This window comes from Myotis myotis, unplaced genomic scaffold (assembly GCF_014108235.1).
Source record: "Myotis myotis isolate mMyoMyo1 unplaced genomic scaffold, mMyoMyo1.p scaffold_m19_p_2, whole genome shotgun sequence".
In the NCBI taxonomy this organism is placed as follows: Eukaryota; Metazoa; Chordata; class Mammalia; order Chiroptera; family Vespertilionidae; genus Myotis; species Myotis myotis.
The window spans coordinates 1909385-1926409 of NW_023416324.1; the positions used below are offsets into that span (position 1 = coordinate 1909385).

Consider the following 17025-nt stretch of genomic DNA (forward strand, 5'->3'; position numbering starts at 1 on the left):
AGTTCTACAGCCTGTGAGATACACTAGAGTGCAGAGCAGACAGGAGTGAGGCATTAGACGGACGAGAGGGAAAAGACCAGCCAGCACATTCCCTGTATCAGCGGGAGACGCAGGGACGTGGTGAGAGGCCACTGAAAGAACATCCAAAAGGTGGGTGATGTGAGAAAAAGCCATCTTAGAAATCGTAAGTTTAAAAATTATTTTAAGAAATACATGTTTATAGCAAAAAAAAAAAAAAATCAAAGCAGTACAGAAGGATACATCACTCTCCCTCTCTCACAAGCTAACACTTCGTGCTTTGTGTGTCTTCCTACAAATCTTCTAGGCACGTGCATGTATGTGTACATATTTTAACATCATGGGGCCACATTACGGATTTTTGTGCAACTTGATTTTACTATTCAGCAATATAGGAAAATAAATACAAAAACTGGCCTAACCCAAAACACTTCCAGGAAGTTCATTCACTTCTGCTTTCAGGAAGTGCCTGGGGAAAATCCTAAAACCAACATTTTCTCTGATAGCCCTAGCTGAACCACTAATTACTAAAAAGGGGGAAAGGTGGTTCTTTTTTAAAAAAATTTATTTTTATTGATTTTTAGAGAGAGAGGGAGGAAGAAGGAGAGATAGAAACATCAATGATGAGAGAGAATCATTGCTTGGCTGCCTCTTGCACACCCCCTACCAGCGACTGAGCCTGCAACCCGGGCATGTGCCCTTGATCGGAATCGAACCCTGGACCCTCCAGTTCGCAGGCTGACGCTCTATCCATTGAGCCAAACCGGCTAGGGCGGGAAGGTGCTTCTTTCGAAGGCAGTGTTAGAATAAAAACACTGTGACATCCATCTGAGAGCGAGCTGCAAGTCCTCAATGGCGGCCAGCGGCTGCTCGGTGTATTTACCTGAGCACATGCCCACCTGCTAGTTTTCACAAGCCACGGGCACGTGCACCCATTCATGGCACGTTTCTGTCCCCAGAGTTACCCTGTCTGGGACAAAAAGCGAGGTACAGCCCTACCTGGTTTGGCTCAGTGGATAGAGCGTCGGCCTGCAGACTGAAAGGTTGCAGGTTCGATTCCGGTCAAGGGCATGTACCTTGGTTTCGGGCACATCCCCAGTAGGGAGTGTGCAAGAGGCAGCTGATCGATGTTTCTCTCCCATCGATGTTTCTAACTCTCTATTCCTCTCCCTTCCTCTCTGTAAAAAATCAATAAAATATATTTAAAAAAAAAAAAGGGGGAGGTACAGTTTTGCAAAGTGTGCACTATCTTCTCAATCTGTCGGCCTCTCCTTCATCAAAAGAAAAGAAAAATAAAGGCACTTCAGGGAAATGTCATCAGCCATTCCATTTCACCTTGAAGATCCAGAAAGACCGAGAAAGAATGGCTTCAAGTCCGTCACAAGTGGCTCATGCCTCTACACCCCGTTCAGTGGCCTGTGGCTGTGTCCACATGTGCTGGGACCCCTGTCAGTGCGGACCTGTGCCTCATTAAGGACAAGGAGGGTCTGGACAGGAAGCGCTTGCTCCCCGGGGCCCAGGCGCCGGCTCCTCCACCTGGATATTCATAGGGATATTCTGGGCAGCAGGACGCTAGTATTGAGAATGAGATTAGACAATCTGATCAGCCAGTAGCACAGACCCCATGAATATGCCCATAGGATTACAAACACAGGAAGAGACAAATAGAATGAGAAGACTGGAGGCGCAGGCCCAGAGGCCAGAGCAGAACAGGGCTGTGCAGGAGCTGCTGGCCTGGGCGCCTGGTGATGGCTGCCAGTTCCTTCCTCCAGGGTGGGCTGGGGGTGGCTGTTTGCAGGTGTTTGTGACCTTTTCTGGGCAGCAGACACGCTCGCTCTTACCTCCCATCCTTCCATCTCCAGGCCTCTCTTCCCATAGATGTCATAGATGGCCCGGGTCTGCGGGTCGCTAAGCACTGCAAACAGAAACCGCACATGTTGAAAAAGCACAGGACTCGCCTTCCTGTCCTGACAGCAGCATCCCGGCAGGTCCCACCCTGCCCCACGCTCTCCTAGAGACAGACCTCTCCTTCCCTTTGCGTCCTTCTCCTCCTTGCTCTCAGAGCCAGCCTTGACTGCGTTTGCTTATTTATTTTTCTTTCTAACCTCGGCCGTGTTTAACGGTGGCCGCGAATGAGCCCCTCTGAACTGAGAGGGGCACCTGGTGTCACTGAAGGACAGTGTTTTTAAGAGTCAGTAAGTCTGTGCGCACAGCCTGTAAAGTGCCTTGGCCTGAAAGCGCGAATGGCACTTTCTGAAGAGGCGGGACGTGAGGTTAGGGACAGGTTCTGACCCCGGACATGTCTGACCTACTCCTGTCCCTCTTCCCGCCTCTCCGCGTTATCGCCAAGTCATTTGGAAAGACCACACGCCGGCCTCTCTGACTGACGCCGGCCACATCCGCTGAGGGCTCCTGGCGGGAGAGTCACACCAAGTGGGAACCCAGGAAGCTCAGCGTGCGCTCCTGCTCTGCTCTGCCAGCTCCTGTCGAGACCCTGGCATCTGCTCCCGCGAGACGCCCATATAATCTTAGGCCTAATTTAAAAACGATGGAAACGATGCTGTCCGTGTTCAAACCCGCTGGGCGGAGGGAAGTGCTGACCTCGGGGAAACGCGCGCCGGCCTCTGGGGTTAATCCCTGGGATTGAACGAGGGCTGTCCAGTCAGTGTCCTACATGGTCTGCCTCCAGGCTGAGCGCGGGCCAGGGCTGCCGCCGCAGCATTTTCGCCCGCACAGGGATGGCTTTCCTAACTCTTCCCCAATCTCCAGAAGCCTGTCCCGGTTATGCGGGGAATTCAGACAACAGGAAATGAGCACAGCCATGCAGACCACAGCACCCTAGAGAGCAGCGGTCGCCAACCTTTCGGGCCTCACGGATACCAGTGGTCCTCGGACCATCAGTTGGCGACCGCTGCTAGAGAAGGCCCAGGCCTGTGGTCAGGCCCCCAGAGTGGCCTGATTAGAGTGAATTCGGTAAAGACACGATGCCAACTCACATGTATCATCAGCCATGGCCCCGGGTTCAGTCATTAAAACCTAACTTTTTGGTAAAACTATAAAGTGAAGTACAGCTTATGTCTTATGTCTATAATAAGAAGCCTTTATTTTATAAGGAAACACATTATCTAATTTTTAACCTAATTAAAGAGCAAATCACCAAATGGCTCTGGAATAAACAACTTATTCTACTTGATATACATCCTAAAAGTGATTTAACATTTTATAAATTTGTACCTTTAAAATGGCGGTAAAATATACATAACAGCTCTAGCTGGTTTGGCTCAGTGGATAGAGTGTCGGCCTGGGGACTGAAAGGTCCCAGGTTCGATTCCGGTCAGGGGCATGTACCTTGGTTGCGGGCACATCCCCAGTAGGGTGTGTGCAGGAGGCAGCTGATCGATGTTTCTCTCCCATCGATGTTTCTAACTCTCTATCCCTCTCCCTTCCTCTCTGTAAAAAATCAATAAAATTATTTTAAAAAAATATACATAACATAAAATTGATCCTTTTAATAATTTTTAAGTGCACAGGTCAGTGGCATGAAGTACATTCACTTTGTTGTATAACCATCACCATTTCATCATCGCAAACAGAAACTGTAACTATTAATGACTTTAATATTTTATAAACAAGTATGTCACAAAATGTTCTTTCTGAAATCTATAAGGTGCAAGTATAAAAGTCTCAATTACTTAGTTCTATTGCCTGTTAGCCTTCTTAATATCATTTTCTTTCTTCTGTTAGAACCTTTCCTTAACTGAATGCCCCGGAGTCAATAAATTCACTTTCAGATGAAAAAAATGTTCTCGTACTGTCTCTTAAAAGACAGCAGAAAGCTTGTCTTAACCATCAGCCTTTCCTCTCCAAGAGTTCCCTTCCGGAGGAACTAACTAGTCGACGATCTGAAAATTGAGTTTCCCTGCAACTCGCTCCCCTCGGTGGCCTTCCCTGAGCGCCCGCCTCCTACTGACACCGACACATTGATTTCCAAAGAAAATCCTGCTCTTTCCAAAGACCCTGTCAGTGGAAAGGCCCGGACTCACCGCCTCTCCTACAGCCCTCCAAGGACTCTCGTTTGCGATCCTCTACACATCAAGTCTCTTAAAAATCGACGGCACTGACCTTCATAAGCCTGGTGGACGAGGTTAAACAGCCGCTCGGCCTGCGACTTGAGCTCGGGGTCTCTGTGCTTGTCGGGGTGGTACAGCATGCACAGCCTGCGGTAGGCAGCTTTCAGCTCTTCCGAGGCGGCCTAGGAGAGAGGCCCCGTTAGCGCACCCACCGCTCAGAGCAGCACCTGCAGCCCCGCGGGACGCAATGCAGGGATGCTTTATTACTCCATAAGCCTTCTCACACCCCCCCCCCCCCCCCCCCGGTTAATAAAGTGATCAATTATGCACATGAAGAGCAACTACGTTTCGCTGGGAGACGCTGCTAGGAGAAGGCATGAGAGCTCGTCTCCCTCCCGGGATCAATGGTGTCTGAGCTGAAACTAAGAGCGTCCTGGGTGCCCGCTTACTCTTTGCCCAAGTCATCTGAAGTCATTCACGGCAGGTGCCCCCCACAGGGAACCTGTTCGGGAGGAAGGAAACTATATGCCACCAGCCAGAAATGCCACACACTCCATCAGCGTTCTGTCAAAGAGAACTCTGAATATTCACCCGTGAAAGTCAAAGACGAATGAGTAAAAGTGTAAAACCAACTCACACGTCTACTTCAACCCCTAACTCTGAAAGGCACCACGTGAAGCAGATAAAACTGCCTCATGATCCTGTAGTTAAACAAAAGCCCCCAACTCAAGGGGCTCCCCAACAATATAGCTCTCCAATTCTCCTAAGCAGTCAATCTGAGGGGGAAAATGGGCCATACTAAGAGCACAGGTGACAAAGAGTACAATGTTTTAACCACACAGGAAGGAGGGGAAGGGGGGGAGGGGAGACAGCGAGAGGCAGAGGGAGAGAAGGAGGGAAAGAGGGAGGAAGAGAGAGAAAGGGAAACATTGATGGGAAAGAGACATATTGACTAGGTGCCTTCTGCACAAGCCCTGACAGAGGCTGGGGATATACCTGCAACCCAGGTACATGCCCTTGACTGGGACTTGAACCCGGACCCTTCAGCGCACGGGCCGATGCTCTAGCACACTGGCCTGGGCCAAACTGTACTTCTTTCCTTTGTTTTCTCATCGTGAACCTGTGGACAGCAGAACCTCTCCCAGACGTGCTGTGAGGAGGAACTGGAGGAGCACACGTGCACACAGTAGGACGGAGCCACGCTGGCTATCATTCCTATCACAATTCGTTTTGGCATTCCTCTGGCAGCATGCACACTGCACCGGGAACAGTCGGAGGGCGCCGCTCTGGTGCAAGGTAACGGAACATTATCCACGTCACAGGCTGTGTTGGTGACAATTCACTGAGCTGCATCCTCATGACATGGACACTGTCCTCTCGGGAAATTCTATTTCAGTAAAAACACAAGAAGACCCCACAGAAGAGATGGGCCTCAGGCTCCCACGGCAGTGCCCTTTTCTTTTTCCTACTGGAGGTTTCTTTTCTGCCAACGTCAATTACGCCACACATTTCTTGCCACACTTAACAATATACCCCTGTACCAAATCCCATTGTTTTAAGCAAATAAATAATAGGTACCAAATGGCAAGTAAAATACACCCTCTCAGGTAGAATATAACGAGAGATGTAAAAGGGGCTTGTTCCCTGCTAAAGGGCCATTACAGATTACTTTCCTGCACATTGTACTGTTCCTTCCACAACCTCACTGAAGTCACAAGGGCTGGGTCACACAGATGTGACAAACCTGGGTTTAGACGGCTACTTCCTGATTGTTAAACTTAAACTGGATGCAGGGGGGTAAGTGATGGAAGGAGACTTGACTTGGGGTGCTGAACACACAACACAACATAGAGATGATATATTATAGAATTTACACCTGAAACCTATGCTATAATTTTATTAACCAACTAGAGGCCTGTTGCATGAAAAGATTCATGCAATAAGCCTTCCCTTCCCCTGGCTGCCAGCACCGGTTTTCCTCCAGCACCTGGCACCCAGGCCTTCGCTACAGCCGGAGCCACCTTCAGCGACTTCGCTGCTCCGCTTTGCACCTACGTATGCAAATTAACCACCATTTTTGTTGCTTAATTTGCATATCTCGCTGATTAGTCAATGGAAGGTGTAGCAAAGGTACGGTCAATTACCCTGTTTGTCTGTTATTAGATTAGATGCCACCCCAATATATTCAATTAAAAAAAAAAAAGTTAAATTGGGTGACAAGGAAGTAGAATATCTAGTCTGCAAGGCCTTCTTTAATTGCAGTAATAAATGGCTTAATGTCCTATTAAGTCCTAGAAATAAGAAGTTTCATGTTTTTTTAAAATATATTTTATTGATTTTTTTTACAGAGAGGAAGGGAGAGAGATAGAGAGTTAGAAACATCGATGAGAGAGAAACATCGATCAGCTGCCTCCTGCACATCTCCTACTGGGGATGTGCCCGCAACCCAGGTACATGCCCTTGACTGGAATCGAACCTGGGACCTTTCAGTCCGCAAGCCGACGCTCTATCCACTGAGCCAAACCGGTTTCGGCAGAAGTTTCATGTTTAATAAATATCACATTCTATAAAAGGTTAGCCCTAACCAGTTTGGCTCAGTGGATAGAGCGTCGGCCTGTGGACTGAAAGGTCCCAGGTTTGATTCCGGTCAAGGGCATGTACCTTGGTTGCGGGCACATCCCCAGTAGGGGGTGTGCAGGAGGCAGCTGATTGATGTTTCTCTCTCATCGATGTTTCTAACTCTCTATCCCTCTCCCTTCCTCTCTGTAAAAAATCAATAAAATATATTTAAAAAAAATAAATAAAAGGTTAGATTAGGCCTTTCATCATAACTGAATAACTAAGGTCACTGGTTCAATATTTCCTAAATGATAATGAAAACTCTTTATTATCATTATCATAAAAATAACTATATCATTTCAAAACGTGCTAACAGTAAAAATGGTATCTAAATTACATACTTCTAAAATTCTATAATAAAATTATGAGATGCATCATGTGTTAAGTATGAAAAGTTTCATCTTAATCATAATATATTTTCAATGAAAAGGAAATATAAATTCAACTTATACAGATCATAAATCCGCAGTGAAAAGGCCCTCAGTAATCTGACGATCGAGCTCAGGGGGAGATTGTTAAAATTGCTGTATTATTTGCTATACAATATAAAAACAAAATTCCCACAATAAGGCACAGGAAAGAAAGAAAAGGCATACAGAAAGGAAAGTAGAACTGTATTTGCAGACATCATCTATATAGAAAACCATAGTCTACAAAAAAGCCACTAAGTGATTTTAGCAAGGTCGTGGGATACAGGGTTAATAGCAAACATCAATTTATTTCCACATACAAAAAACTAAAGTTTAAAAAGACAATACCATTTAGAGTATCATCAACAAAGCAAACTACTCAGTAATAAATTTAACAAGTATGTGCAGAACCTGTACGCTGCAAACTACAACACCACTGAGAAACGAGAGAAGCCTGGAGAGAAGCCGTCTTCATGCAACAGGAGACTCAATATTACTCAGAGGTCAAATGTTCCCAGGTGATGTACAGATCCAATGCAATCCAACGGAAATCCCAGCATCAACAAGAGAGAGAGGACAGAGCAGAGCTCGTACAAATTCAAATCAGAGTGTTATGCCTTGAGTATGTTAAATATAACCACAAAGAAAATAGTTGTAAAATTATAAAAAAAGGAAATGAGAAGGGAATTAAAACATTTCACTATAAGAAATCAGCTAAACAGAGGACAGTAATATGGGAAATGAGGGACAAAAAGCTATCAGGTACATAGAAGACAAACAGCAAAGTGGCAGAAATAAGGCCATCTTATTTATAATTACTTTAAATGTCAATAGATTAGATTCTTCAATTAATGCAGCCTCTGGAAGAATGGATTAAAAAAACATGACCAACCTGGTGGGTGTGGCTCAGTGGCTGAGCGTCGACGTGTGAACCAGGAGGTCACAGTTCGATTCCCTGTCAGGGTCACATGCCTAGGTTGCTGCCGCGATCCCAGTAGGGGGCGTGCAGGAGGCAGGTGATCAATGATCTTCTCCCATCATTGATGCTTCTCTCTCTCTCCCTTCCTCTCTGAAAGCAATCCTATATAATAAAGAGCTAATATGCTAATTAGACCGACAGCAGAATGACCATCTGGATGACTGTCCGGACGAAGCTGGGGCTGTGAGGGCCAAGCCCCCTGCACGAATTTCGTGCATCGGGCCTCTAGTAGAAATATATTCAAAAACAAAAAAAACATGACCAACTATATGCTGTTTACAGAGATCCCTTTAGATCTAAAACCACAAAGAAGTTAAAAGTGAAAGGATGAAAAAAGACATTGCTTGCAAATAGTAACCAAAAAGAAGAGCGGGAGTGGCTATATTAATATCAGACAAAACAGACATTAAATCAAAAAAGGTTACAAAACACAAAAGACATATGTCAATACAAGGTTCAACACAAGATATAAGTTATAAACTCTTACATACCCAATGACAGACCATCAAAATATATGAAGCAAAGACTGATAGAGCTGAGGAGAAATACACAGTTTCACAATAATATTTAATGTCCCACTTTCAATGAAGGTGCAACAATCAGACAGAAGATAAGTAAGGACACAGAGGCCTTGAACACAATAAACCAGCGAGACCCAACCCAGCAGCAGAACACATTCTTCTTCCGCGCTCACGGAACATTCTCCAGGGCAGACCCTCTGCTAAGCCACAGTCAGCCTCAACAGGCTTAAAAATACAGACAGCACACAACGTGCAACGGGCGGAAGCCAGTAACCAGCAACAGAAAGGCAGCTGGAAAAGCCACAACTTTGTGAATTAAAAAACACATTTTAAAACAACCAACCAACAGATCAAAGAAGAAATCACAAGGAAAATGCGAAAATACTTAGAGACAAATGAAAATACACACAACAGACTAAAACTCGTGGGATGCAGAGAAAGCAGCGATAAGGGGAGATATATCAGTAAATGCTGACAGTAAAAACCAAGGATCGCAAACCAACCACCCAACTCCACCAGTTAAGGAACTAGGAACCCCTCAAACCTAGCAGAAGGAAATAATAAAGATTACAGCAGAGAACAGGACGGCGAGAGCAGGAAACGGTAGGTAAGGACTTCTCCCAATCTTCACAGTGCATCCCTCAGAGCAGTGGTTCTCAACCTTCCTAATGCCGCGACCCTTTAATACAGCTCCTCATGTTGTGGTGACCCCCAACCATAAAATTATTGTCGCTGCTACTTCATAACTGTAATGCTGCTACTGTTATGAATCGTCATGTAAATATCTGATATGCAGGATGTATTTTCAGGGGTCGCGGCCCACAGGTTGAGAACCGCTGCTTAGCGCCTGCTAACACTCCTCTCAATCCACAGATACCAAGTGTTTCTCTTCCTGGAGGCACTCCTTCCTCCCAGAGCTCTCTGCCCGGTTCCGTGGAGGTCAGGCCTCCCATCACCATCGCCCGGGGTGTCTTTCTGGGCGGGTCCCCCCTTTTCTGTATCAAATGCCTTTCTCTTCCTGCATTTTCTTCTTTAAGTATTTTAGTGGCGCTCCCACCCCAGCAGTTCCCTGCACAGCAGCTGGTGGATGAAACAGCTGTAGACTCTGCCACCTCGCATGCTGCCTGGACACGCCACAGCTGGCTGAGCACGGGATGCCGGCTTGGAACCCTTTTCCCGCAGGATCTGCGCTGTCCTGCTCCCTGGCTTCCAGCTCATAGCGCTGCTGGCGAGACGTGCGTCATTCCAACTTCCACGCTGTGGCCCGTGTGGGGACTGGTAGGACTCTAACCTATGGTTTCCCTTCATTACGAGTCTTTCCCATCTGTTGGTGCTAGCTGCTTGACTGGGCCTGTTCATAGTCCCCCATCTTTTAATTGCGAAATTTTCTCATATTAATTATTGTCATGTCTTCCCCTTCATTTTAATTTGGTATCTTTATTTAACGTACGTGCCCTTGACTGGGAATCAAACCCTTGACTTTTTGGTGCGCAGGCCAATGCTCTAGCCACTGAACACACCATCCAGGGCTTATCTTACTTTTAATAAGTGCTCCTTTTTAATACATGTCTTCTGAAAGTACCAGCATGCGCTTACGTCTTGCGTGTATTGTCTCTGAGGACAATCTCGTTTCGAACCCCCTGCACAGTCCGCTTTCTTGCCATTTCCCCGCGCTGTCTGTGTGGGCTCGGAATTTCCCACTGGATCCTTCCCTCACCATGTCCTGTTCTCCGGCAAGCGCTTTACCGGGAACAGGAAGGTATCCAGAGCCATCCGGAGGCTGTGTGAACTGCCTGGTCTGATGAGCTTCTCTGGAAGTGCCCGGAGGGGCTGGGAGGTTCACGTGGAGTCTTCCTCGGGGGTAGCTGGTTCCTTCAGGGGAGCGCCAGAGAACAAGTGGGAAGGGGGGTGGCCTGCCTTTGTTGGGGTGCCACTCTCGCCCTCCGCTGTGTCTATGTCTCTAGCTCTAAAGACGCGGGTTGGATTAATCCAGGGTATAGACCCCGTCTCCTGCACCGGCTCTCAGAACTACACGAAAAAGGAGAAACTGTCAACCTGTAGACAAAAAACAGGGCGTCCGGTTTCACTTATTTATTTTTTATTGACTTTTAGAGGGGGAGGGAGGGAGAGGGGGAGGGAGGGAGAGGGGGAGGGAGAGAACCGTGCGTGAAATGGCACTTGCTTGTTCACTGGGGAGGGTGAGCCTTTTCCACACCTTATTTGCATTTTCGATTTCTTCTTCAGAAATAACCTATTTGTTTCCTTCGTGCTGCTCTCCTCAGGGTATCCACCTTTCTTCCTGATTTCCAAGAGTTCTTTATAAAGATTAGAAACATGAATCTTTTATCAAATAAATACATTGTAGATTCCTCTGAGTCTTTTGTGTTTATGATTTTTTTAAGGTTTTAGTTTTTTTCTGGTAACAAACTAAGAAGTTTCTCATTTTCACAAAATCAAAGCTATCAATTGTGTCTTTTCTGATTTGTGCTGTGGCATCAGTGTGGAAAAGTCTCCTGACTCCAATCTCATCACATTTGCGTCCCTTAAATAATTAAGCAGCTGAAGAGGTTGCTCCATTTTCTCTTATTTGAATTCTAGTGCAGGGGACCCCTCTGGAATCAATGTGACAACATGGATTCCAAGAATATGCCCCACTCCGCTCGGACTTCCCATCTCCGCCTCCCAGAGAAAGCTGCAGGTGTGAGCACCAGTGTCTGACCTGGGAGGGGAAGGGATGGGACAGGGCGGGGCAGGGCGGGACAGGGCGGGGCAGGCTCCCCCAGGTGGGCAGGGCCCCTGGGAGTCCCTCAGAGCCTTGTAGGGGTCCACAGATCAAAGCTATGTTCATAATAACACTAAGCTGGTTTTGCCCTTTCCTCATGAGGCCACATGATGTGCGATGACATCTTTGTTCTGATGGCTAATGAAATGTATACGTGTGCATTCTTACATTTTCTAGAAATTTTTAAGTGGTAGTTTTAGGGAATAAATATGAGAGTTTTTAGAGATTAACTCAATTGGCTCTCAGTTATTTTACTGTGTACTTACTAGCTATCTCTCATTACATTTGCTGATAGCTGTACACATCTGTATATATTACTTTTCAATACATAGATATTTTGAAATCCTTGTCTTCCTTGTGCTTATTATACTGACATCTAAGAAGTACACTTTATGTCTTGTTTTACAGTATTTTACCAACCATCCAGTTTCGTTTCTAATTACATATTGTTAGCTATGACCCATGTAAACAAGCTCTTCGGGGTCCACAGTAATTTAAGACTGTAACAGGGCCTTGACAGCGAGACGTTTGAGAATTGCTGGGTTTCAGGAGACTGTGGTAACAAGCAACCCAAACAGCCCAAAGGTTTACTTCTTCCTCACGCACACGTCACCTCCGGCCAGCTAGCGATCTGCTCGGCCATGTCCGCAGGCCCCAGGCTGACAGACAGCCACCCTTGGGAACCATGCAGTCACCGAGGCCGAGGGAGGGGCATGACACCCTGAGCGTGACACATGGCTTCCGCTTACATCGCTGCTAGAACTAATCACGGGCCTCCTGCGGCCACCCTACCGTGAGCTGGGCAAGCGAAGAACAGTGAGGTTGGGGGGACACCTTGACAGCTACGAGGATGCCATCTCATCCAGCACGGAAGACCTACCAGAGCGAGTGAGCAACAACTTCATAGCTCAGACCCACACCCACCCAAGGAACAGCAAAGCCACCAGGATTTTTGCTGCTGACGCCTCTAATTTCAAGCTCAAACTTCCAGGCGGCGTCTATATTGCTGCATTTCAGCAATAAAGTCCCCACAAACTATATTCAATTAGGTTTTGGGACGTTTGCCTAATTACCACAATTGAAGATTCGTTACTGTCCATATGTTCCACGACAATCAGACTGAAATAAGCTGCAGCAGCTAATAAAAACCTGTAATTTTTTTACGTGCTTGGTACGCACACAATTTAAAGGGGAAAACAGACTTCGGCGCTGTGACAGCGAGCCTGGGCCCTGGAGCCGAGGAGCCGCTGCGTGAGGAGTAAGCGTGCGGAGGTGACCCGGCGTCACTGAGCGGGTCCGAGCGTCAATACGGAGACGAGGCCACCCCTCGCCAGGCACTAACGCGCACCCCTGGACACGTGTCCTCCTGCACTCCGTGAAGGGTCCCGCCCGGGCTAAAGCTTCTCGCAGAACCCCCCCGTGTAGAACCCCGCGTGCAGAACCCCACGTGCAGACGCAGCCCTGCCACCCCCGCCGCAGCTGCCCTGGTCCCCGCGACTCCCGCCCGCACGCGGCTCTGGCCTGCACTGTGGCCTGCACTGCGGCAGAACCCCCGGAGGCGGGCAGACCCCCCGGAGGCGGGCAGACCCCCCGGAGGCGGGCAGACCCCCGGAGGCGGGCAGACCCCCGGAGCCCGCCTCGCCTCTGCGCCGGCCATGTGGTCAGGCCGCTCACCCTGCCTGACCGCCTCTGTGGGGGCTTCCAAGCAGAACAGAAATCCAGGGGGGCTAACCCAGGTCTAGGGTGAAAATGCAGCTGCTTAACTGCCAAAAGCAAACACTACAAGAAACCCGAGGCAGCCGACACTGATTTACTCCCACAAGCGCCACTGCTGCTGCTCGGCTAAAGGCGGCCAGCAGTGACCTTCCCCCTGCAACAGGGACACAAGGGAGACAGCCGCGTCTGGCCGCCGGGGAGGGACAGGCCCCGCAGGGAAGGCCAGCACGGACGCGGACGCGGACGCGGCTCCCCGGCCTGGCCCATCTGGGCTCCAGCATAAAGGATGTATTTGAATTTGCTCTCTTCCTCTTGTAACTGACTTTAAACAATTTTTAAAAGTGAAAATTTAGATGGTTCCACACTGATACGTGATGAACTCCTTCCAGTAAGTTCCTCTAGGATGACTTGTGGCCAGAATTGCAATGTGATCCTCAAGAACACAACGTATTCCACACGCAAAACACACCTGGACCAGGGGAGTGTGGCGTCGTTTGCCTACAAGGAGATTACAAACTGGGCGCGGACGTGTTTCTGCTGAAAACCCACACAGGGTCCAGCTGGCATGGCTCAGTGGTTGAGCATCGACCTATGAACCAGAAGGCCACAGGTCTGATCCCCAATGTGAGGCCTGCAGGAGGCAGCTGATCAATGATTCTCTCTTATTATTGATGTTTCTACCTCTCTCCCCCTCTTCCTTCTTCTCTTAAAAAAAAAAAATACACACACACACTGAGTGGCCAGGTTATTATGACCACCTGACGTTTGTAGGCAAATTAGCTATAATTTCGCGCTGAAGGTGCTAGAGGGCCAGACCATTATAAATAGGGGAGCAGGTTGTTTACGACGACAGTAAAAGTGATTTTTTTCTGAAGATATGGGTAAACAACTCGATTTAACAGCCTTTGAACGTGGGATACACACACACACACACACACACACACACACACACACACACACAGTGGCCAGATTATTATGACCACCCCATCAGTACTTCGTTGGGCCACCTTCTGCCTTCAATACTGCGGCAATTCTTCTTGGCACTGACTCCACCAGATGTTGAAAGGTGATGCGAGGAATCTGACACCATGCCTGATGAATAGCACTGTCCAGTTCTGTGAGATCTGATGGCTGTGGAACCAGCTGCCTGATGGCTCTTTTAACTTCATCCCACAAATGCTCAATTGGATTGAGATCTGGTGATTGTGGGGCCACCTAAGCAAGGTAAAGTCTCCCTCATGTTCTTGAAACCACTCCGGCACAATACGAGCACCGTGGCATGGTGCATTGTCTTGTTGGAAGAAGCCATCTCCATTGGGATACCCCATCAACATGATAGGATGAACTTGATCAGCAACGATACTTAGGTATGTTGTGCTATTCAGACGTTGTTCCACACGAATTAAAGGGCCCAAATCATGCCAGGAAAACATGCCCCAAACCATAACTGCCCCCACCAGCTTGAAGCGTTGTGCTCATGCATGTGGGATGCATGCTTTCATGCTGTTTCCACCAAATTCTCACTCTGCCATCTGCATGATGCAACTGGAAACGTGATTCATCGGACCACATGACTTTTTTCCAATGCTCGACTGTCCAATCCTTGTGTTCCTGTGCGAATTTGAGACGTTTTATCTTGGTAACTGCAGACAGCAAAGGTGTTCGAACAGGCCTCGGCTTTCATATTCCATACGATGCAGTGTACGGCTAATTTGCCTGTAAATGTCAGGTGGTCATAATAATCGGGCCACTCAGAGTGTGTGTGTGTGTGTGTGTGTGTGTGTATCACAAAAAACCCACACACGATTAACTACCGAAATGCTAATGGTGGGGAAGTAAGTTCTGGGCAGTGAGAAGGCAAAGAAAACCTCCCAGAGGCGGTGGGATCTAATGGGGATGCAGAAGGTGGGTTTCAACTTGCTGAGGTACCCAATACCGGCGGGGTATTTCAGCAGGACAAATGCCCTAAAGAAAGGAATATAAGCTCTGGCCGGTTTGGCTCAGTGGATAGAGCATCGGCCTACGGACCAAGGGGTCCTGGGTTCCATTCCAGTCAAGAGCACATGCCTTGCTTGCAGGCTCCTCTCCGGCCCAGGCCCTGGTCAGGGCTCGTGCAGGAGGCAACCAATTGATGTGTTTCTCTCACATTAGTGTTTCTCTCTGTCTTTTCCTCTCTCTTCCACACCCCCTAAGAAAATGAAAAAATATCCTTGGGTGAGGACTACAAAAAAAAAAAGAAAGGGAGGGAGGGAGGGAGGAAGGAAGGAAGGAAATACTAGGAAGCAGGCAAGAAATTAATGCACCTGCTCACTGGTTCAGCAGACATCAGTAAGTGCCACGCGGTGCTGGGGTTAACAGTGAGCCTTTTGACTGTTGGACCCCGTGGAGCTTCGTGGAAGAGGCAGAACATCACGAAGCTGGCAGAGCATCCAACACCTAAGGCAGTGATGGCGAACCTTTTGAGCTCGGCGTGTCAGCGTTTTGAAAAACCCTAACTTAACTCTGGTGCCGTGTCACATAGAGAAATTTTTTGATATTTGCAACCATAGTAAAACAAAGACTTATATTTTTGATATTTATTTTATATATTTAAATGCCATTTAACAAAGAAAAATCAACCAAAAAAATGAGTTTGCGTGTCACCTCTGACACGCGTGTCATAGGTTCGCCATCACTGACCTAAGGTGTAGGGCAGGGGTCCTCAAACTACGGCCCGCGGGCCACATGCAAATATAAATACTGTATTTGTTCCCGTTTTGTTTTTTTACTTCAAAATAAGGTATGTGCAGTGTGCGTAGGAATTTGTTTGTAGTTTTTTTTTTTTTTTTAACTATAGTCTGGCCCTCCAACGGTCTGAGGGACAGTGAACTGGCCCCCTGTTTAAAAAGTTTGAGGACCCCTGGTGCAGGGGCTTTAAAAAGGAGCCAAGGGTAGACCCTGGCCCAATGAACCACGGGGAGGCACACAGGTTTCTGGGCAGGAAAATAATATGATCAGGACACTTTGTTAATATGCATTTGGTACAGCTCACCTAAAATTGTCAAAAATCAAAACCAGAGAGACGGAAGATAACTACAGCAGAAATGCAGGGTGGAGGGTGTGCAGGCCGGGCGGCAGTCTGGAAATCACAAAGGAAAAGAAGGGATGAGGGGCTGGAGGGAGGCTTCCTGACTGGGTGACCTGTGGGACAGCCGAAGGGACTCAATATGACACAGAGAAGAGAGAGCAAAGGGCGTTCCAGCTTCTGGGTCCGACGCCTGGGTCAGGGAGAAACGGGCGGCAGTCAGGCCCGGAGAAGGGATGTGGCCAACAAGCACCGCGCCGAGGCAGATGGAGATGCTGCCGGGCCACAGCACAGCTGAAAGGGAGCCTCGCTGGGGGAGGGGGGCGTGTGTGCAGCACTGAACCCTGGGAAATTCTGAGGACAGAGGAGCCCCGTCTGGCAAGGTGATGAGGAGTGAGGAGCACCGGGAGCTGACCAGGACTTAAGGTTGCCCGTGATGTCACAAGCGCATCTGTACAGACTGACAGACTCCAAGCACTGACTGCTCCTCGTTCGGAACTAGTCATCACAGTCTCAGGCTGGCACTGGAACCCCCATTTTACAGATGAAATAGTGAGGACCAAAAAGATTAAATGACTTGTCTGCGATGCAGGAGTTTACCGGATGATGAACCCCTGGCCCAGAAGCTGGCTAGAAATTACTAACGTGTAGCCTGGCTCACAGCGAACTTTGGTTCATAAAACAGATCGCTTTTGGAGAGTGAAAGGCAACCTACAGAGAGGGATCAGATATTTACAAAACCTCTCAGACAAAAGAATCCAAATTATACAAAAGAACTCCAACAAATCGATAAAAGCATTCCTTATAACTTTATGCTCATGATAGCAATAAAAATGTACTGGCATT

General features: G+C 47.8%; 1 protein-coding gene across 6 annotated transcripts in view; it reads right to left on the minus strand.

Annotated features, from left to right (window-relative positions):
* Window positions 1-17025, minus strand: part of DNAJC11 (DnaJ heat shock protein family (Hsp40) member C11) — a 46869-nt gene that overhangs the window by 22184 nt on the left and 7660 nt on the right. For all 6 annotated transcript variants that reach the window (XR_004974083.1, XR_004974080.1, XR_004974081.1 and 3 more), the window contains exons 2-3: window positions 4141-4270; window positions 1860-1933 (exon numbers count right to left, since the gene is read on the minus strand). Coding sequence is in view for 2 of the 6 variants with exons in the window: in XM_036350069.1 (XP_036205962.1) it covers window positions 1860-1933; window positions 4141-4270 (204 nt within the window). In the remaining 4 variants the exon portion in view is untranslated. The remainder of the gene's footprint in view (window positions 1-1859; window positions 1934-4140; window positions 4271-17025) is intronic.